Here is a 23,215-nt window from a genome sequence, read left to right on the forward strand (position 1 = left end):
TTGGGCCTTTTATTGAAAGCAAGTGTTTTAGAAAAGAGTTCTGTTTCTTTGAATGTTTAATGCAAGAAGTCACTGTGATATAACTAGGGTTACTACATCTGATGATCAATGGCAGCAATATATTGAACCACAAATACTGAAGGACAGATTTAATATTTAATTACCAATATTTGGCCAACTTCCTGTTTTTCTTTTCTCAAACACTGCTGTATTTTGTCAAATTAATGGGTAACATTTATCTGAATAAATAAATCTCAGAGAGACCTTGAAATATTATATCCTTCCTTTGCTCCTCAGAAACAAAAGGAGGAACGTGTCTCTCCTTCTTTAGCTATTAATATATTTTCAACCTCACATCCTTCATTTATTTTTAATGATTGATGTTATAAAGATGGCTTTTGTCATTACACAGACTGACCTCCCTCAGGGTCTGAGCTGAAAAAAACTAGTATTTCATACATTACTTTGAAAAACACTTTCTCCTTTTTGCCTTTTTCTGCCTCTTTTGCCTCTGAACTACCACCAACACACAGCAAGTGAGCAAATGAAAAAAAATGCCCGAGTCTGAATGCAATGGAGCCGGGCTGTCTATTGTGCAAGACGTATTTCTGAAGAAAAGTTTTCTTGATAGTTTCTTTTGAAATCTTCAGCCCACTGAAGTCTGTATGTCTACTTCATCATTTGTAACATTACCATTTATTATATTTTTTCTTGCAGGGAGAAGTTTTTCCTTTTACAATACTACCTATTGATTTCCTTTTACCCCTGGATTTTATTTGATAATTCTGTCCACTTCCCCGATAAAAGCCAAAATCGTATATAACGTCTTCTCATTTGCAAGACTATTCTTAGTTCTGCACTGGAAATGGCAGCCTCAGAAATAAAGCTTATCATAAATATAGGTTGTCTAATCATTTTCTTTCATGACTCAATGATAAGTCATAACCAACTCTAAGAACTTTACATTTAGAGGGGGTACACTTTCTGTTTAAACATGCTAATCTTTCCTTTTGTAATTACAAAACCTCATCATATGTCTCAAATCCTAATCCCCTACTATCATTTTTCACACCAAAAAAAACCCTCTGATAATTCTTACAAAGTTAAGCCAGCATTCAAAACAGCACAATTCACTTAAAAATGGATGGAAATAATGCTATCAGTAACAAGCTCAAACTCTTCTACTGGTAGAAGGCAGATGGAGTGTCTTACACACCAGCTGTAGACTTTCGCTTACATTCATGTCCTACCTAATGTTTAGAGATTTCTTCCTAAGCTCACTCCATCTGAAGTTCATGTTATCCAGACGTCTCTGCAACAGGACGGCATCCTCAGAGCCTTCTAGGGATCTTAGTATTTTCTGCCCATTTTCATCCAGGTTGTGGAAGATGTCAGTATGAGTATCGATTTCTGCCTGTAGATCCTATGGAATTAATAGAAAACAACACGTGTGATTTCTTACATAATTATAGAAACTTTCACTTCTCAAAAGAGTGAAAAAATCCACAGTCCAACACAGGGTTAGCACAGATTTCAGTTACTCCCTTCATGGCAATATTGTGTACTATACACACAATCACCTTTTGTTTTTGCATGAATCCATTGAATAAGGATTGTATTTCCATATGGAAACTAGTGAACAAATTTAGAAAGCTGAAGTCTAGCTTTAGAGCAGATTAGAGCAAATTAAGGACAAGATATATTTACTGTGCTGACAAGGAAAACAAACAAACAATAAACAACCCCCCTGGGATTTCAGGTAAATCTGACCTTCACGTGATAGGTCTTCCTATGCAACATTTTCAGCTTGAGCTGGGGACTGCAGCACCGCTCCTGCTGCATGGCAATTCCAAGAAATCTGCGCGTCTGCAGCAGCAGAGCTTTAAAATGCCAAGTTCCCTTACATTCTGTTGACAGAACACATTTCAGATCACAGGCCTCAACAGTCAATAGCAATAAACAGCCACTTTGTGCTGTACCAAAACACTGGTCAGGGCCATGGCTGTAGGAGGGCCTGAGAATAGCAAGGACCCAGAATATGCAACCAGCAGCTTATGTTGAACAGCCAGCTCTTCTTATCACTTTGTAACTGCAGGCCAGCTCTCCATTTTAAATTCATTTTCCCCCCTCATTTTTAGCAAGGCTGCTTCTGCCAAGAGAACATTCCTTCAAGAGCTGCCTGGTACCAGCATTCCTGCCTGCCCACGCGCTGAATGGAGCCTTTGTGCACGGGCTGCCCTGCTCCAAGACGCTGCATGCTGCAGCCCCGCGAGGTCACAGATTCACCCTCAGAGAGCAGCAGCTGAAACAAGCTCTTTAAACTGAGAGAAAATAATAATAAATTTAAACACACACATACACAAGCGCACACGTAGTTAGCCACATTTGCACAAAATCATTTCTGCTTTAAAACTAAGTGCACCGAATGAATAAAGCTCTTCATTTTCTCATGGGATGCTTGGGCACTAAGAGTTCTGGTTGTCGTTTCTTGCTGCCTGAAATGGGAGTACTGGGGATGAAACACAAAAGGGGAAATTGCTGATGGCATTTGTGGGCAAGACCCAGAGCTAACTGAACATCACAGATGGTCCCCAATGGAAACTTGTTCTAGGTTGCTTTAGAAAAATGACTTTGAAGGAAGGAAGCACACAGCTTGTCTACTTGGTGTGTTCCTAATTGAAATGGTTTGGTTGGATTTTTAAAGTGCAGTGTTAGCAACGCTGAATCATAAGTAGGTTGTCCTTGTTCAGCTACTGCTATTCCAAGTGTCATTTATTGTACTTTGCTGGATACCTATTTCATGCACAGCAACGACTAGCACTGTATTTGGAGCAATTTCAAGGAAGGCTATGAATGCCTGTGGTACAGTGTAGGAGTTCTCATCCAAATACTTATCTATGTTCACTCTAGCAGTAAAATAGGAATGACTTTGGAATACACCAGAAGTAATTCAGCAGAATGTAATTGTATTATAAATATTGTATTTATTGATTGATGTTAAATACTCACAGAAATGAAGCCATTTTCTTAGCACAGGCACTAGTTGTGGCAACTGCAGTTCTAATCTAAGAATTGGAATTTCATCACCTGACCTGGCACACAGGCTAGGAATTTTGAGAGAGTAAGAATTAATAATGCTTTAGGAGCCGATGTAATTCAGCTACCTATTTTAAAACAGAATAATTCATTCTATCTTTCAGACAGAAGAGAGAGAGAATGCTTTTAACATAGCTATAAACCGGGGGAAAGCAAGACTCAACAGAAAAGACAAAGAATTCAAATGGTTCTTCAAAATAGGCAGAAAAACATATTTTTGTCAGTCAGGAGGTATTTAAAAATGCTAAGGACTTTAGAGAAAGACAGTGGAGAATTGCATAGTCGATAAATGTATAAATATATATAAACACATACACAATCCTATCCTCAACAAATATATAAAAGTTCTATGCCAGAGTCTTAGATTATAAAAGCAAACAGAATTTTCCAGAATTATTCCTTTTTGAATTTAAACATACGTTTCAGAGAAGCAACCTACTCTGATTTTTAAAAATGCTATTATTAAGGTACATAAACGCGTATGATATTAAAGGTATGAATACCATCACTTGAAAATCTGTACTTCATTTCAAGTCTGAATGTTGATAGCTTCAGTTTCCAGCAGCTATATTTTATTTATGCTTGCTTGACTGAAGAGTACTTTATTAATAAATTTCATTCTCTTCGTGTATGTATTTGGAGATTTTAAATCAGTCCTGAGGTTACATACCATAAAACTGAGGTAAATAGCCAAAATAATATAAGAAAGGAGAAAGTTCACATTAAAAAAAAAGTAAATAAATAAAATAAAATCACTTTTAATGTCTATATACTTCTGAGGTCCTTCCACATTTCAAAATAAATAAATCTATTGCTGTATGAAAGAATTATCGTATTTTTACCTGTTGCAAAAAATTCTTAGTTTGTAGGGTGGTGATGAAATTAGCTTTCTCTTCCTCAGCAAGAACAACATGAAATATGTACATCAAATAACTATTCACAGTAGGAACCTGTCAAATCAGGGCCCTATTGGTACTTTATCACACTCAAAGTACTTTATAACAGAAAAGTAAAAATAAATGCACTTACACACTTTTTTTTTTGCCTTTAGAAAAACTCTCTTATAGTCTTGACATTGTGCTTTTCTCCCCACACATAGATGATATTTCTGGTAATAAAATCAAGCCTATCCTTTTTATTTAAGAATGCTACAGAGTACTACAGTCAAACCGGACAGTTAATTAAATGGGTAACATGAAAACTGAAGTACTCTTATCAGAAGCTAGTATTCAGGACCTTAGTCCAAATTCTCTGTGTAAACTACACATTTCCTAATAATCCTAAAAATAGTTCACTCCATCTATACAGGTAACATAAAGAAACAATAAGAGGTATTCACTCCATTTTGATTGGTGTATTTCAGATCCTTTCTTTGTGACTCCTTGTCCCAAGAGAAGCAGAGTGCATGTAAGAGAAAGATCTATAAATGTTTTATTTGTTTTCTGAAATAAATAATTTCCATGTTTCAAAAATAGGAGTGAAAGATCAATATGAACTAGATTCTTTTTCTTGACTAGAATAAAACAGGAGGATGTACTTCATCTTATAAATTGCTATTTGCAAAAGTCATTACACATCATACTAAGAAGCATCGAATATAGACTAAGTATAGACTATTTATTGCATTTCATCTTTTCCATTATGTTCAAGGACACATAGGAACTGCAAAGGATGAAAATCAATCCTGGTATAATTCTTCTGAGTTACTGTTGGACTTAAGTTGTCTCTGTACACTGCTTTTTTGTAGTAGTGGTTATTACTGGTGTTATGTAGAAACACATTCTCTTGAAGAAGGTAGAAAAATAAAATACAAATAACAACAAAACCAAAACATTGGCTATGGTAACTATTGATGAGTAATGATTATTAGCCTAAGTTAATTTTCAAACTTCCCACTTTTTATTTTTTTAAAGGTGACAAAGAGTGAACTACTTATAAAGAATTGCCTCCCTTGCAATGACAGATTTGCCTAAGAATTCCAGAGTGAAATCCTCCTTTATTAAGACAAATGATAGTTAGATGATAAAGTGTATTGTAAGACTTGTTCATCGAAACCTGGTTCAATAGCTATTATAGGTTTCTACACATTTAAAAATGTGCATTTACTTTATTATACTATATAGACTAAGTCTATATAGTATTTATGCTTCTCAGTAATCCTGTTCAGTATACAATTTTATATCAAAGGTTAGAATACTTCGTAAATGGCACAATGGCCACCTTAATTTCTATATTATTCCTCATCATTGAACTACACTTGAAACTCATCAAAGTCATTTGAAAGTCATCAAATACTCAGTAACACAGGACTAAGAATGATAATCCCTATGATAATACCACATAGCAGATATAATCCTTTAAGAATTCAAAAAGATGGGTTATTTTATCAGAAATAATTAACAAGCTAGTGTAAAAATCCTTCATATCCCATATGTAATACATGGGAATGACATATGGAGGACATGACACATGGCAAATCTGACATTATTTTGGCAATAAATCAGAGAGGAATTTGTAGGCTGGAAGTAAAATTAAGTCCCAGAAAAAAAATAATTAGTTACATTAGTTGGACTATACATGAGTCAGACTATGACATGGAAATTAATGTAGTGCAGCTGACAAAACATTTATCTTTTACAAAAGGTAGAAACAAAATTAATTATGTAATAATTTAAAGAAATTAAAGCACTTAAATCCTCCTGTACAAACTCAGCTCTGTCCTTGGAATTGTTCTTTTCATTTCTAATGAAGCATTTTACATTTTCTAGTTACCATAAAGTTACTAATAAAATAAATGGGATTAATTAAGAAGTCTCAGAAAATTAAAGACAGCACCATCTGATTAAAGGAAATCGGTATAGAGGAAGAAAATTTGTCTTTACTATCAATAATTAAAAAACCAAAGTCAGTCTGCATAGTTACATACGTGTACTCAAAGCATCAGCAATTCAGACCTGAGTGGCTATACATTCCTCAAAAACACTATACTGCATGGTACTAAGGTTCTACAATACTAATACCCAAATAGTTAGAAAAGCTACCCAAAAATTACTCAAACAAAATCCTAGACCTATATAATTCTACTCCAGCTGTGTAGTTAGCCAAATTAATCAACTTCTTCATACTGTTGAATATTTTATATTTTCCCAGAATAACTTCTGGGAAAAACTATAATAATTTTAAAATAGCATAAAATAGTGGCGTATTTACATAAGCTTACATAAATATACATAAAGCATAGGAACTAGAGGGAATGTCTATTTTGCAAGCCCGTGCAACACAGTTTAGGTACCTTAGTGATGAGATACCAGCTTATACATCGTACTTGCTTTTATTTAGCTAAATGTCTAAGCTGCTGGAAATCTTCATTTTTGCCTGAAACACTAAACTTGTTGTAAGGGTTCAGAGAGTTTGACATATTTTTTTTTCAACACCCTTACAGACTCCAGGATCTTTTGGAGGTGCAAAGACCCATGCATATGGCACCTCTATCAGGATCAGGGATTATTCTTTTGTCTGCTAGAAAAAGGACCGGTTTTGAGGCTTATGTAGTTCTAGTGATGTTGAATTAATGGCTACAGCACAGGAAATCCAATGCATTTTTAAACACAAGAGGTAGAACTCAGTGCAAGATGCACTTGATCTATTTCCTGTGTTCCCTGCAAGAGTAAGTCAGTTTGCACCATTCTTTATGACCGTCTTTCCTTGTAAGCTAGTCATTACCTTGGAAGTGTATTTGAACAGGGAGAAGAAAAAGAAAAAGTCACTTCCTCCAGGTTGGAAACACTGTCTTTTAGATTAATACTGGAACATAATTCTGAAATATTTCTTCTGCTTTACAAGACACTACTGGTCCAACAGGAGTAACTGCTTTTAAATGTAATAGTTCTTCTCAGACCCAGTTATCCTTTTCTTCCTTCCTTTCTTTCTTTCTTTCTTTATTTATTTTGGAGCTGTAGATCAAAATACAACTAATCTGGGTAAGAATTTGGGAACTATATAGTTCCTGAACAATCTAAGAGTGAGAATCCAACAGCGATAAACATAATTTTTTGCTACTACATAAACCACCTGAACTAACACAGCCAAGATAAGGAATGTAGTGGGAAAAAAAGCTCTTAATCTGTCCATTGAGCTTTTAAACTGTTCACTTTCCCAGACCATAAACAGAACTTTTATTGGGTCTTAGAATGGGAGTGCTTACTGAGCAATTTACATAATGATAAAAAGTTCTCAAATTAGATTTAAAATGTAATTAAAGGGTAGACTTATTGAGTTAAAAGCATTGTTGTGAAATGGCTATAGATCATCATGCCATGAAGCCTCCTATTCAGCTAGCCTATGGCATGACCCCAATTCCAGTCTGGTATGATTACATCTCTGAGTTTCATGCTAATGACTTGATTAAAAAGAAAGATAAAAAGGTCTTTCTCTATTGGGAAGATAAGCTTATGAATATCATTAAGGCAATTCTAGGTTCCCAACACAATTTTCAAGATAACAAAGGGTAAGAGCTAGTCCTCAAACAGAGAGGCAAATGTTGATGGGTGGAAGCTAAAAGGATAATTTTGCCCCACAGAAGATAATTTGTGTAAGTTGCAGCTATCACTGTTATGGTTTTAAATTCAATGTGTCAAAAATGTAAGAAAGGAACAAAATTCACATTTGAAAACTTTCACCTAAAAGAAGATAAAAAAGCTTTCTTTAGCAAACTTAGCCTTGTCTTCATAAATAAATAAATAAATAATCTTCATGATAAGGCACAAACAACTTTCAATTTAGGTTATATTCAGGTGATTGAAACAGATTAAATGGAACATTCCAGGATATAGCTGTCTTAAAGACAGCGTGAGCTTGGTGTGGGCTTCTTAGTATCATTAACAGTGAGCTACCTCAGCTATGGAGTAGTAGTTTTAAGAACAACAACAAAATCATGTGAACATGTTTAAGCTTTAATTATGCAGATCTTCTTCCACAGAACTGGCTTTTCAAACACAGTCACAAGACAGGCACAAGACCTGACATTTCTCCCTTTTCATAATGAAATGATCAAACTTTTTTTTTTTTTTTTAAATGACACCTATATCAATTAATTTGTATTCAATAATAATTAAATACATTTTATTACATAGTAGTATTTCCATGTAGTTGGGAGGAGTTTATGGATTTCTTAGTGCATTTCTGAAAGACTGAAATAAAACTGAATGACTACTTTCATTTACATTTAATGAAAAGAAAAATAAACAGATAAAATAATTAATCTTTAAACACACAAAGCTATCTATATTTACAGAGTTAGTTTCACCCAGGATTTGATGCAGTCTTTGCTATTAGATTAGACAAGTATGAACTGTTCTGGTAATAGTAACTTTAATGGAAAATGTTATTTTTTTTTTTTACTGTTTGTTTGTTCTTACATCTACAAGGGAAATCCTAATCAGAAAGAAATTTCATTTTAGCTTGAGAATATACCAAGGGAGAAAAATTCCTACTCACCACAAATAGGAAACACTTTTATTGTATGATGTAATTATATTTTACTACCAGATCGTATACTTAATGACCTTCAGGTAAACAAATGCAGCAAGGCGAGCAAAGCACATATTTTAAAGTGGGAATTGCAAGTGTTCTGCATGCCACAAAATCAGCCACCTCTACTGAGATGTATGGGATTAGATATCTGACTTTGAAAATCATATTTGATGTTTGGGTGAATAGAAGGGAAATGGCATAAATATGCATGTACTTGTATGTACCCATACAGACAATTTTCTGAAAAGTAAAAACCATTAGGCCCATTACAAACTAACACAGTTTTGCAGATTTCAGAAAGTAGTCTACTCCCAACAAATATGCTGGTCCTGACCCTAGTACTTCAGTGAATGTCTGATTCCATTACACCTGCACATTCTGTCAGCACACTCACCCTGTCAATCTTTTTTTTTTTTTTTTTTTTCCAGCAAAATAATTATGTTGCTACTTTCAGCATGTCTAATTTTGCCCTCTCTCCATTTGCCAGAGATGAAACAGTAGCAGCACAAAGGCAGCAATATCCTCTGCAGGAACATTTACTTCCACTCAGTTATTCAGGCAAGGTTTGAAAGTCCTGCTGGATCATTTGGAGAGCATCTACCTCTATTAGTTCCACTGACAACTCAGTGCTTCCAATTAATACTGATTTTCTCTTACAACAAGCAGCCAGAAAGGCTGAACTGCACTACTGTCTCAAAGCCTGAAGAAAAACGTCTTAGAAGGAAAAAAGAAAAAGATTTACTTCTCTGTCACAAACCTGTACTGAAATATACCTTAGATTTGCTAATTATATATGACCATTCCTAGAAGAATTACTTGTATGTACAAACCATCTTCAAAATTTCACAGAAAAGTGTCTAAGATTTCAATGCACCAACATGTGTTTTGACATTTCATGTTACCACCTACAGAATTCCAGATACACTTTCACCCCTCCTCTAATACAAAGACATACAAAATCCTCTTCCAAACCCTTTTAAAATTACAGTTTTGTCCTACACATCATCCTAATTCCTTTTGTCACAAATACTTTTTGCAATCTTTCTTCTTTTCAAAATAAATTCTGGTATTTCACTTTTTTTGTTGGTAATATTTTGATGCCTGAAGAAAAATTATGATTTCTATAGCATGATGTTCCATTAATTGAAACAACATAAATTGTTATTAGAACTGTAAAGAGAACAGAACACAAAGCAAAAACTAGAGGCCTCATTATGCATTATGAAAACTGGTTCAGAACAACAAATTTATCAGTTTTAGGGTTCCTTTAAAAGTTAGCATTGTTCCAAAGATAACGAGATTTCAATCAAGAATGTATACAATTTCAGGTGTTACTCTCTTCTGAGGTGCAAGACCTGCTGCAGTTAACTGTTCTTAATCAAGGCCAGGTTAAGTGGGATCCGGGGCGGGGGGAGAATGCTGAGAAAGCTCCAGTACTCTGCATTTATTTGTGTCAAATCCTCCCTATATGAGGTGCAAGCTTAGGGAAGACAAAAACCTGGGGAGCAGAATGGCAAAAGTACACTTAATCTCAATTTTCAGTGGGAATACAGACCATGCTAGCATGGCCTCAGGTCTTCTGACCGTCTAGGTTTTAAGCAAGTGATGTCAGAAAAGTTACCACAGAGAAAATGCCCTGAGGCAGTCAAGTGCTAGCAAACTTATTTCAGTCCTTGGATGTCAGATTTTCATGTCACCACAGAACAGAAGTCACTGAGTGCTGGGCAGTTCACCCTCTAACAATGAACGTGAGCTGGGTTTAGACTGCCGTGATACACATTAGGTTTATCTTCCTGATGACATGCCTGATACAACAGCAACCCTGCAAAGTAGGAGGGGGTGTCGAAGGTTCAGACATTTGGTGAGGAGCCAACAGACCAAAGCCGGTGAGGAGCCAACGGGCCATCTGTGAGATTATGGCACCTCTCTTTGGGAGTGGAGCCCCCTGCTAAACGATTGGAAGAGTTACAGAGGCTCAGGTAACCCTAAAGAGACATTGTCAAAAGGGTTGATGTGGTGCCAAAAGCCATTGGCGAATGTACCAGGGTGGACGCAAAAAGGAGCTGCAGTCACCTGCAGCCCACTGTAGGTCTTGGGTGGACACGGTGCTCCAGCCTTTCCCAGTGGGCTTTTCCTTCTGACCCTCCAACTCCAAATCCTCAGCTCCCTGCTCATGGCAACACACTGATCACAACACCAGGACTTTCACTTTTAAACCAGTACTATGATTTTAAAATTAAAATGCACAGTATTACCTCAGGTCTAATCATTTGTTGTTAATATCTACAAACCAAGATGTTTAAGCATTCATCATGCTATTGTGTTGGAATACTGCATTTGTGAGGAATTTGACATAAGAGGAAAAGTTTCATATTTATCAGTCTTCAGCTCAAAGAATTCCAAATACTTTCAGCTCTCTCAGAGCAACCGGAACCACAGACAGATATATCCAGAAGCACGCTCTACTATGAAATGCTTCATATGTATGTTGACTGCCTCAAAATAAGTAAATAACTAGCAAAAGCTAAGAAGCTGAAAAAAGATTTTTTCTTTTTAAAAACAAAATGACAACTTCAACTATCATATTGATCGGTGTCTCTATGGCAAAGTGAAATCACATTTTGTCCCATCCAAAAATCAAAAGCAAAGTTGAACAGGATGCATGTAACAAGGGATCCCCTGAATAAGATTTACATTTTGAAAGCAATTATTTAGTGTTTTCTAGGATTTCCTAGCAAGATGCATTCACTGCTACAGTACAAACAGTCCTGGTTAAAATGACAAATATTCTTAAAATATAAGTAGTTCACCAGTAAATTTTGACATGCAGATATACTTGTTTTTTAATCTTATTTATTTTCAGAGAAATGCTATTTTGGAGCAAAAATCAGCTGCTGTTCATGATTTTCAGTTTGACAGGAAAAAAAAAAAATTTGACTCACTGACTCTTATAGTCAACAACTGAAGAACAATACACTCGTTCCCTCTACCTTCTCTGCAATTCTGGTTAAAAAAAAAAAAAAAAAAAAAAAAAAGCATTTACAATTTCATTATCATACTAAAAACAAAATGATTTTCATTTAGAGGCTGTATTGGTGAAATCATGTAACCATTTTTGTTTTGATCCACATAGGAATAATCAGCTCCAAGATCTGCACATAGAGACAACCACCTAAAACCATTACTAATGCTTTTCAAGGCTTGTTTGTATTTTGATGGAGGAAAAATGAAAGCCTACCTGAATTTGGCCCAAAACAAAGACTTCTAATAGTAACAACAGAAAGATCACAGCCAGAGAGGCAAATATAGATACTATTACAGAAATAAAGTAGAAGTAGCTAATACATTATTTAGTTTTCTCCATCACAAACAGGAAAAAAAAAAAAAAAAAAGAAAGAAAAGGAAAAGTGAAATACATACTTTTACAATTCACGTACAGCGTTAGTACTGAAGGAAGAACCAAGGTGGGTTTCATCAGCATACTGTAATAGAATCTAAGTAACAAATTTATAGGGAATTTAAATAACAGACTTCCACCTTAGTATCACCCTTTCTTCAAACTTAAAAAAGAAGTCGGGCTTTAGGCATGTTCTCAGATGTCAGAATACTCTCTTGCCAGAAAGTCAATATACTAGGTAGATCTTAAATATGGTAGGAATGTCATATGCTCTTAATTTCCTGTGGAGATCAAATATGACATCTTCTCCTGCTGTCACTCCAAAGTATGCCATCCATGGCCAAGTTTATACCCCAGCTTTTATAGCTCTTTGGTCAAGATTACTTTTCAAATATCACCTCACAAAGACACTCTTTGGGTACAAACCTATATCCAGAAGGTTGTTTTTCCTTTCTTTTTCGTTTTCTTTTTTTTTTTTTTTTCTTTTAATGTGTTGCCCTCATTAGTCTTGACAAGGTGCTAAATATGACACAAACATGTGGCTGATGGTTTATGAACTGGTGATCTCATTTCAATTTCCGAGAAAGTATATACCTAAAGTATAACAGATTCATAAAATTTATGAAAACATGCAGAAAAGGGACTCAAGTATATTAGAAAACTGAAGACTTTGCTCAAACATATGGTCTAGTCACATTTGTAATACCTCCACAGGTTGAAAAAGTCGTGCTGAGGAACACTTCAGGCAAACTTGGAAGAGCTGATGTCAAAACCAATGTATTACATTGTAACAAAAAGGATCTGGTTATCAGTTCATTATTCAAAGTAAATGCTAACAACTAATTAAGAGGGGAATTACTAATAATTTAAATGGGAAAAAAAAATGAAGGTAAAAAGCAATTATTATTGATACCCAGTTTGTCATACTTGTTTTACTCCCACTTTCTTATATAACAGACACTTCTGAAGAGTGTTCGTGTAACATACCCAAATATACTGCTTTTGTATGGACATTGTTGAGAATGGGTAAGAGAAGCAGTATATGCTGAGTTAAAACCCAGGAACTCCCAGCCAAGGAAAGGGGCAGGACTGCAGCCATCTGAAATGGATGCTCACAAATTCTCAGAATTCATACGAATGCAGCCATAATAATAAATAATAATACAAAAATTCAATTTCATTCTAAAAAAATACTCTTTGTTCATACACACCTATTAGTTATCACATCTATCTGTATCAAACTCAAAGAAGGTACATCATTATTGCCAAAAGATAACTTTGGACATAACAGAATTGCTCTTTTTCTTATACACCTAGTTTTCTTTGCATTCTCTGCAGAGAAGATGAGTAGCATCTCTCATATTTACTTTTTTTTTTTTTTCAAATGTAGAATAAATACAGAAGAAAAAATACAGATTGCATTTAAAGACATCAAAAACAGGCGCACGCGTTTTTAACAAGGACAAATCCAGATGTGCTGAACATCTTCTGCCACTTAGGATGTGCTCAGAAAGTCTCTGTAACGTGTGTTTTTATTTGTTGTCTAAACCTACAGTCTTAATGATTAATTCAATCTCCTGGCATGGATAAAATTTCACACTCTTCTTGGATGATCTGACTAAGCTTCTTTCTAAGTTAGGTACTCTTGAATATTCTTCATTTCAAAAGAAGAATATATTTACCTTCAAAATGAAAAAAATGCTATGAAGTTATAAACAAAAGGGATTTCTAGCACACAGTAAAATGGAATTTAAAATATATAAGCTGACTGCCATGACTGAATATAAAAGGCTGAAACTTAACAGTTTGTGAAAGTACTGTATGAGAGGTATCTTTGTTTAAGAGTAAAAATATTCATGAAGTGATTGCGGAAAACTGATTAACTAAATCAAATGTTGCTGCTATATTGTGATTATTAGAGAGCTAGAAGTACAGCAATATGCTGACCAAACTCGTAACAAAAATTCTTATCCATTAATAATTAACCATGCTGGAGTTATAATGAAAGTACACCTTTTTAATCTGTTGCAACAAAAGGTAAATTAATACACACCATAAACATGTTAGGTGCAGTAAATATTAGAAGAATGTGAGAGAGCGCAGATTCTTCATTCAATGTCCAAATTCAAAAACCTGCCAAGTAAAAACATAGTATACCACACAAGTCCAGAAATACCTCTGGACAATCACTCTCACTCCTGCTGTGACATGCAGTATTAGCTAAAATTTAGAATCACAGGATCACATGGGAAGTCAGAGACCTCCACATCCGATGCAGTCTTCTGCTCAAAGCATTTCTAGTGAGAGTAGGATGCTCAGGGTCTTGCCCAGATGAGCACTGAGCATCTTCAAGAATGGAGATTCCAGAACAGACCCCTGCTCTAGTGTTTGATCCTCCCTTTCTCCCCCATCAGCAAAACCTCCCAAATTAAAGAAATCCTTATATCAAGTCAGAACTTCCCATGCTCTCTCTTGTTCCTGTTGCAATCCTGCCACTTTCCACCTCTGCAAAAGTCTGCTATATCATCTCTCCAGTCAGGAAGCTGTAGACTCTGCTTCTCAGGCTGAGCAAGTGCAGCTTTCTCAGCTTCTCCTCATGTATCAAGCGCTCCAGGTCCCAACAACCTTCATAGCCCTGCACCAGACTCCCTCTAGTATTTCCATCTCTTGTACTGAGGAGCCTAAAACTGGACACCGCTCTCCAGCTGCAGACTCAGACGTAGAACAGAGAGGTAGAATATTTTTTCAATGAAATGCAATATATCTTGTTCTGATTTGTAGAAGGCTATGTAAATTTTAACTTTCACTGATTTCAAAAGCGTGTATATATACACACACACACATATATATATATATAAAAGCAAATGAGGGTTTCTCCATAAGCAGTGAAGAGTATTAGGAGATAAGGTTAACACCATGAACCTGGGTTATTGCGTAATATGAGACTGTTCATGGAGGGAGAGCTTCTACCTCTGTGCCAGGGAGTAAAAGTTTCTCACAGGAACGAAATCAGAAGAAGGAGGAAATAAGCTCTCTTTTTTTTTTTCTTTTTCCTTTTTTTTTTTTTTTTTTTCCCCTTCCCCTTTGAAGTACCACTACTATTTTCATCAGAGAATTAAAAATATTGGTGTATGCTTTTTAATCCCAGAAGACTGTTTCCCTTCTGAACACAAAAGAAAAGCAAGAGAGACACCTGACATGTTTTGTATCTTTGAAAAAAAGCCACTATCTTATAAGAAGCGACACAAAAAATGGTCCCATCATGATTATATGCTAACATCTGCATGATCATAGGAATTCCAGGCTTCAGGTTGGGGAAGATGCAAAAAGAGAAACAAAGCTTAAAAATCTCATATCCCAGAAGTAGTTCTGGAAGTTTTTGTATTTTGTCTTAACTCAGTGAAATGTGCATAAAATCTCTAAGAGATTTAAAAGATGGAATTAGTCAAACTATGGCTGAAGCAGCCACTCAACAATGGTTGCTGTTATGCTACTCAGTGATGTTACGCTATTAAACTTGATCACTGGCGAACTCAGTAGAAGAGAATGAGGAAGTCAGTAGAAACAAAAGCTCTAAAACTTTCTGTAAGAGGCAGCTTTGTTATTTAATCTCACCTCCTTTCCCAGTGTACTATTTTCTTTTCCAAATAACAGAAGAAATAGCAACCTGAAATTTAAAACTGAGAATTTGCCTGTGTTCTTCAAGCAGCTTCTATACATTTGACTTACTAATAGGAAAAATTCAAAACTCCCTTTCCACACTAGAGAGTTTCAGTAATAAACAGCCTTGCACGTACAGAGCTTCATAATCTAACTGCACTGCTAAATGGAATAGTGATGTTCATTTCCCCCCAGTGGAGCTCTGCATTCCCTCTGCAGTCTTGTTGAAAGCCTAAAAACCAAACAATGACATTCAAAGTTGTGTTGCCTGTTACTCAGCAATTGCGTCTGTTCGCTGAGGGCACACGCGAGTGAGGACAGACATGAGTTGCTGCTTAAACAATGTCTCAAGAGGACACAGCCTTATAAGAAAGGAAATGAAAAAAAAAAGTCTGTAGGAGAAAATTTGAGTGGCTGATGAAAAAGGAAATAAGGGCAAGCCATTTACATCCTCTTTTTACATTTATATTTTACATTTACATTTACTTGCCAAAGAACGTGCTTGGCATGCAAAATTTATATTAAAGGCAATGTAAATAACAAACAATAAATTACTTGACAATTCATATATTTGTATATTGGACTGAAGAAAAAAGAACAAAGGAGCAGCTGAGGGAGGGCAAGTCTCTTCCTGAGCAAGGTATGATAAACAGGAAGTATAATGTCATCACCATCCTTCAAATATAACTGTCCATGTGCCACAGCAGCCATCTGCCAAAAGGATCTTGCTGTCACAGTTAATTCCAAGAACCAGACACACACAGCCTATGTAGTGCAGCACCAAGCCATATGCAGATGGAACCTTATGAGCTCTAAATTCCAGCCTGCCCTCATTACCAACAACAGCAGCTGACCCCTAAATTCTGCATGCAGCACAATCCCAAATTTAGGGATGGAAAAGTAACCATTGCCCCAGATTAACTTTCTATCAAACAGCTGTGCTTTAATTCCTGTTGTTAAAACTACCTAATCAGAAGGATTAAGGGCCTACTCAAAAGGAGATAAGAGCAAAAAGGAAAATGTTCGATGGGCACTAAGCATTAAGCAGTCAAGCCAAGCTTCTGCAGGGAAAAACAAACAAACAACCAAACAACAACAACAACAACAACAAAAAGTTTCTTAAAGGAATTGTGAAACTTTAATGATTTGAACTGGAATCACCAACTTTTCCCTGCTTTTCGTACTACTCCTGAAGGTTAAGTCTGTTTCTCAAACTGTCACCTACACAAAAGGCTTGCTTTCGAAAGATACATTGCTGTGCCTTCCTCTTATTCTGCCTTCATAGTCTTATACAAGTCTTATTCTGCCTTTATAGGGACTGCAAAGCTTGAGCTCTCCCTGAACAACATAACTGTAGTTTGCCTGCTATAGTAGGAAAACACAGTCACGATATGCATAAGTCACCTGTTGGGCTTCTGCAAAGAAGTAAACGGGAGATTTCCTTCATCCCTGGATAACCTGGGTAAGTCTTGGCTCTAATTCCTTTAAAGGAAAGTAAACTTTTATAAAACCCACAGCAGGTTCTCTCAAACAAGGACATTAAAAACTGTAGCCTACTGTACACATTTTGATTGCTGTATGCAAGCAGTTTTAGCAGTTCATCTTTATTGGAAAAGTATAGCAATTTTTCTAACAGAAAACAAGTACACAGTCTAAATCCCATTTTTCAGTGACTTAATTTTAACATCAACATTTTACTGTGATGGTATTTTTTATATGCCATGTGGAAATATATATATAGTAGTCAGAATACTCTAATAGAGATACTACTACAATTTCTGGCAATGAGTGATCAGGAAACAGAAATTTTGTTTCATGAAAACGCTAGACTTTTGGAATTTGCTTTGAATTGGAATAACCCCAATGTGTTTTGTTTTTTTACTTAGTTCCCTAAAAAGCAGGGAAAGACCCATAATAGCCAGCAAGCCAATGATTCAGTCATACGCTGCATAGAAAAATCAAGTTCACACAACTTTTTCCAAATCAGAATTAAAATTACTACTTTTTTTTTTTTTTTTTTTTTTTACTAGCTGATGCTTAAGTCATCTGTGTCTGAAAATGACTCTTTATCAGCAAGTTGTCACTGAAGTTACATCTCCACATACAAAGATCTGAGGTTGTAATTTTTTAAGATGATTGAAACTAGCAAGAGCCAGTTGATTTGGGCTCAGAACATTAATTACTCATTACTATTTTTTTCTAGAATTTATGAAAACAGAAAATGAACATCACTGAAGATGTTACAGCAGACATCTAATCTTTCAGTTTCACCAGTTTGCCTTCAAGCAACCATTCATGAAGAGAAACTTGGCCATTTGACTCATTAAAAGAAGAAAATTCCTTTAAGGATGATGAAAGCACTGATAGGAGTGGTCTTTTTCTGATACATTGATGTAAAAATGCCCTTAAAATTATCGGCTCTGTGATTTTCCAATGAAATATAAGACAGAAAAGATTTCTGTCTTAAACAGTTCTCAAGCCTGGCAGATTTCATTTGTTCTTGGTACCACTGCTCTGTGCTCTTTTCCACTAAGCTTAAGTTTTTTATAATTATTACTCTTTGTAAAAATCAACTAAAAAAAAAAAAAAAAAGCACTGGTACAGCAGGCTGCTTCTAATGAATAGTGCCATATCATGTGGAAACATTATTAGGAGCATTTTTCAAGCTCACATAGAATCTGAGAGTTTATTTGTATCTATAAAGTAGCAATCAGGAAGAAATTGCTTCCATTCAACTGTATTGTGAAAAAAAGGCAATGGCAAGTACTACTGAAAAGAAACTTGCTGAAATGACTTTGCCCAGTATTGTGGTCAGAACGCTTTGAAGATGCTACCTTCATGTAAACACCTCCAGCTTCATCATTCAACTAGGAAAACTTTAAAGTTTTGGAGGGAATATTAGAGTAGACAAAAGAAAAAAAAAAGCATTGGTAACACAGAGAAGTGGGATTTGAGGACAAGCAACATAGAAGACTTAAGAAACAGTAATAGTTTTAAATTGCTGACCTTCACAAGATGACATGTTACCATCGATTCCATCTCTAGTGATTTTGACTCACTCCCTGCTATATACACTTGTCACATTAAGGGGTGTAGCTGATTAACGGTTATGGACCCAGTCAGATTCAGGGTACTGAACTATCACAATCACAGATTTCACCAATAACACATCAACCGTTAGGGGTCCAGTCAGATATGCACCAATAACGCATTAACCGTGAGGGATCTGGTTGGATATTCACCAATAACACATTAACCGTTAGGGGTCTGGTTGGATTCAGAACACTGAACTATCACGGTCACAGATTCACCAATAACCGTATAACCACCCTTACCCTAGTCGCACTTAATGAGAGCTATAACAATGCAATCAAGTGTGCACAACACTACATTGGACAATTTTGCTATTTAAAATTAAATTTTTGTAGGTTTTTGCTTTAAAGAAAAACAAAAGAACAGTTTTCTATGTCAAAATCCTACTATTTTCATTTTTCTTGACTTTAATTTTTAAATATATATAATTTTTCTGCCTAGGCTATATACTTCTGAGATCTCCTGTGTAGTCTGAAACACCCTAAAATGACAGTTTGCCATTACATTGTTTTATCCAAACTACTACTGATCCGATTTAACAGATGATCAGATATGAAAAGTGGAATTTATTTCACCAAATTTTTGACATTTAGAACCAAGTTAGTCATCAGTGCTCCACGCTGGAGAGAAAGAGGGGCACCACTTATCTACTAGAGGGGCACCACTACTTCAGATGTAGAACTGGCTGCTTCTCTTCTGTATAGAAACACAATCTACACAACTTCGTTCCAGTGATGACAATTAGATTTTAAGCATCGGAAATTTGGTAACCTTTCCAATAGACTTCACCAAAAATACTCAGAAAAAATGTGGGTCCAAAGAGGAAATTTATCTGACAAGCTGATCTTCACTTGACCATCCTTTATTTCTTTCTCTCTCTAAAATAAATACATGTGAAATACACAATTAAAATGTGTTGTATTTTATTTTATTTTATTTTATTTTATTTTATTTTATTTTATTTTATTTTATTATTTTTTTAAAAAAGGAAACAACAGTAATTGAGTTACTCAAGATAGAAGACAGGTGGGTACTAGTTTGCTTCTCAGTTCGAGCTGCATCTATGCTTAAAAATATGGTTGAGAAACAGGCATATGTCCTACTAATGAATGAGATGGAATTATCTACTCTAACCATTATAGTACCTGTCAAACTATTGGCTTCTGTTTTTCTGTTCTTTAACCACCATACAGACAAAAAAAATCCTCTTTGTCTGCCTTCTTAGTTGTTTACTTTTTCTTTTTTTTTTTTTACAAAAGGTGCTAATAGTGGTTCAATATAAATATTTAAACAAAACAAACAATAAAACATTTGCTGCACCCTTTATGAATTTTTATTTCTCCAAATCCGACATGAAATAGATTGACATGAGAAAATTAAAGAAGCATTAATTAATGTGCCACAGTGAAAAGATGTGTTTTAAGCTGCAGTGTCTAGGAGTTTATCAATGACACCTGTACTGATGTAACCAATCTAAAAGACAAAGACTTCACCCTTCAGACTTCAGTAGACAGCTATTTCTTGTTGGATATTACTATATGAAGTGGCAAAGACTGAATGATGTATAGTGTGCAAGCAGGTTTTAATCAAATAGCAACACATGTTCCTTTCTTCAGAAATCTGATGCTGTGTTATTTTTAATTGCCGATTCTGTAACTACCAAACAACAAAGTTATTGCAAGATTTGATCTTTTCAAAAACTATTAATCCAATTTTTCCAAACACACATTTACTCAAAAGAGTTTGTTTGCATTTATTCAGCTCCATTCTAAGTTAACAGCAAGTGCATACACACACAAACACATCAAAAATCATTTTTCGGTCTTTTAGCATCTTTTTCATTATTAGGGATAGGATCAAAGAAAGAATTAGGAAAAAACGAAGTTATTTAAGGATGAGAGTAACTGCAATTAAGATTAAAAAAAAAAAAAAAAAAAAAAAAGACCAAGCACATTTAAAGGGACAGGAACAGTAACAGATGTGTGAATTCACATATCATTACATACAATACTAATAAATTATCACCACAGAGTAGTAGAGGTTGCAGTTAATAACTGGAGGTCAGTGCATGAATCACTTAGCTTACTTCACTAAGTCCAGTTTAACTTTATATGATTAAGGATATGAAGAAATTCTTGCTTAATAGACAGGAGTAGACCTTTGGCCCTATAGCTTTTTGTGCTCTTCCAGTAGCCTCAAAAGCCTCTACTCTTGCTTGTACTAAAGCCACCTTTCCATGTGAAACATTCTAGGTCCATGATCTTTTCTGTGCCTTCAAAATTCAATTGAAAATTTCAAGCCCCAAGCTTCCAGAAACTTTGCTGATTTCCTGTAAATGTTGTTCACAGACAACCGCTATGTTGGTTTAATCCAACTCATAGTCATTTTTCTTCAAAGTGAAGAAAAATTTCCACTGTGAAATTTGTCCTTGTGTGACAAATATGTGACAAAGCTTCTTTCTTTTTGTCCAACTTTGCAGGAATAAATCACCCTAGTCTTGATTAAATGTATGATGTAAACAAGTTGGCAGTGCCATATGCTCATCTAAGTACTTTCTTCAAGGGCTGCAAAGACAGAAGACCTGAATAACCTCCGCTCACATGAAGTATGTGCACATCATATGCAGTAGGAAACATGGGATTCTACATAAATTACTGAATTTACTTTGTTTGTCTGAAAGGTCTAAGAATGTCTGAAAATGCATGTGAACTACAAACTAGAAATTCTCAGCTATATATAATGGTCTTATTTCTATTACACCATTTCCTTAAAGCTACTTGGTTCTGAGAAATCCTAATAGCTTACCACACATGGCTTAAAGATTCATTCAAAATGCAGGTTTAAATACAAATTGTTAGCAACTTCACATGCAAGTCACAAAGTAAGATAGGCATATACTTAAGATTGTTAAATCCAATTGAAACAAATGTTTTTTAACAACACATGTTAACAATATGCCATCAGATATATAAACAAAGTGGTTCTGCTTGGGTAGTAACTCTAAGATCACATGAATAGGTAACAGAGTAAATATATGTCTTCATCAGCATATTTTCTCACCATTAAGAATTCAAAAACTGGAAATTTATCCACTTGTGTCATGGCATGGTATTATCTTCCTATATTGAATTTATAAAATCCATTCTGAACACTTTTTATAGATCCTGTTTAACGCTGTTTTTCAAAACTATCCTAAAACATTAATGTAAATATTATTTCCTCTTCCTTAGACTGACCTTTTAGGTAATGAATAAAATGAAGCTACACAAAAAGAAGCCAATGGGGAGGGAGTGCAATTCTATAAAATCTAAATTCTATGGCATTTCTATGGAACAAATATACTTTATAATGATACTGTCATACAACGTGGGTGTCACCCTACAACAAATATTCCCCCCTTATGAAGCATTCATCTAAATTAAAAGTAGCACAAATCCAAAAATAACGTCCAAGTAATTTGCTACTTTGAAAATGAATCAGTGAAATCTTATTTTACAATGGCAAATTGCACTAATAGTTCACAGCAGAATTTCTATAAATTGTCCATGCTTTGAATGAGACTGTTTTCCAAGCCCCACTTCTGCGCATGTTTCTCAAACATAATTAATTATTATTATTATTTACTATCTCACTTCCACACAGTATTGTTTATACATTAAAACCTAGGCATATGCAGACTTGGACTGTTTTTAAAACTAGTGCTTCAGATATACACAGAAATAGTAAATTGTGACGTGGCCATTACCACATCTTTAAATCCTATAGTTTTACATCTGTCTCCATGCATTTTTAAAGTTTTTTTTTTTTTTTTTTTTTTTACATACAAAAATACTACATTTAAACATGACACTTATAAGTAAATAAGAAGGAACTTAGCCAAAGTAATTTGAAGTCAGAAATATAAACAATTTGGTTAGATCTATTCACAGTTATTCAACCTTTGAAGTTTTCTGTGAAGTGCTAAAATAGTCAGAATCAAAAAGGCTACAGCTTGAGATACTTCAAGTGAGCTGTGCAATATAATTGCACAGTTAATAGAAGCATAATCATCTCTGCAGGAATTAAATAAGGCAAATACAACTGCTGCGTTGTTTTTCAATATTATTAATTTCAAAGCAGATCTTGCACATGCTGGCATATTTAAAGGAAGCAAGGTAACTTCAGATGACAAAAGTGGATGTTTTAACAGCTTTCTTCTGATGATACAGCATGTAATGAAAAACCTTTGAAACAAGCTTAACACAAATATTTAATGTACAACTAAAAATAAATCTAAATACTATATATTTCATGTATTCAGGCCACATTTCAACTGACTGCATCTGAGAGCGTTTGTTACAAGTTTAACTAATAAATGAATAGGTAAAAAAGTATTAAATCATCAGCTATGCAAATTTGCATTTTTTTTCCTTTCCTTTATTTCATTATTTCATGTCT

General features: G+C 34.9%; 1 protein-coding gene across 10 annotated transcripts in view; it reads right to left on the reverse strand.

The window, feature by feature from the left end:
• DMD (dystrophin) overlaps window positions 1–23,215 on the reverse strand; it is a 1,234,381-nt gene that overhangs the window by 197,516 nt on the left and 1,013,650 nt on the right. For all 10 annotated transcript variants that reach the window (XM_084305928.1, XM_084305932.1, XM_084305933.1 and 7 more), the window contains one exon: window positions 1,251–1,423. In XM_084305928.1, coding sequence (XP_084162054.1) covers window positions 1,251–1,423 — 173 coding nt within the window. The remainder of the gene's footprint in view (window positions 1–1,250; window positions 1,424–23,215) is intronic.

This window comes from Netta rufina (genome assembly GCF_964035555.1).
Source record: "Netta rufina genome assembly, chromosome: 1".
NCBI classification, from domain to species: domain Eukaryota; kingdom Metazoa; phylum Chordata; class Aves; order Anseriformes; family Anatidae; genus Netta; species Netta rufina.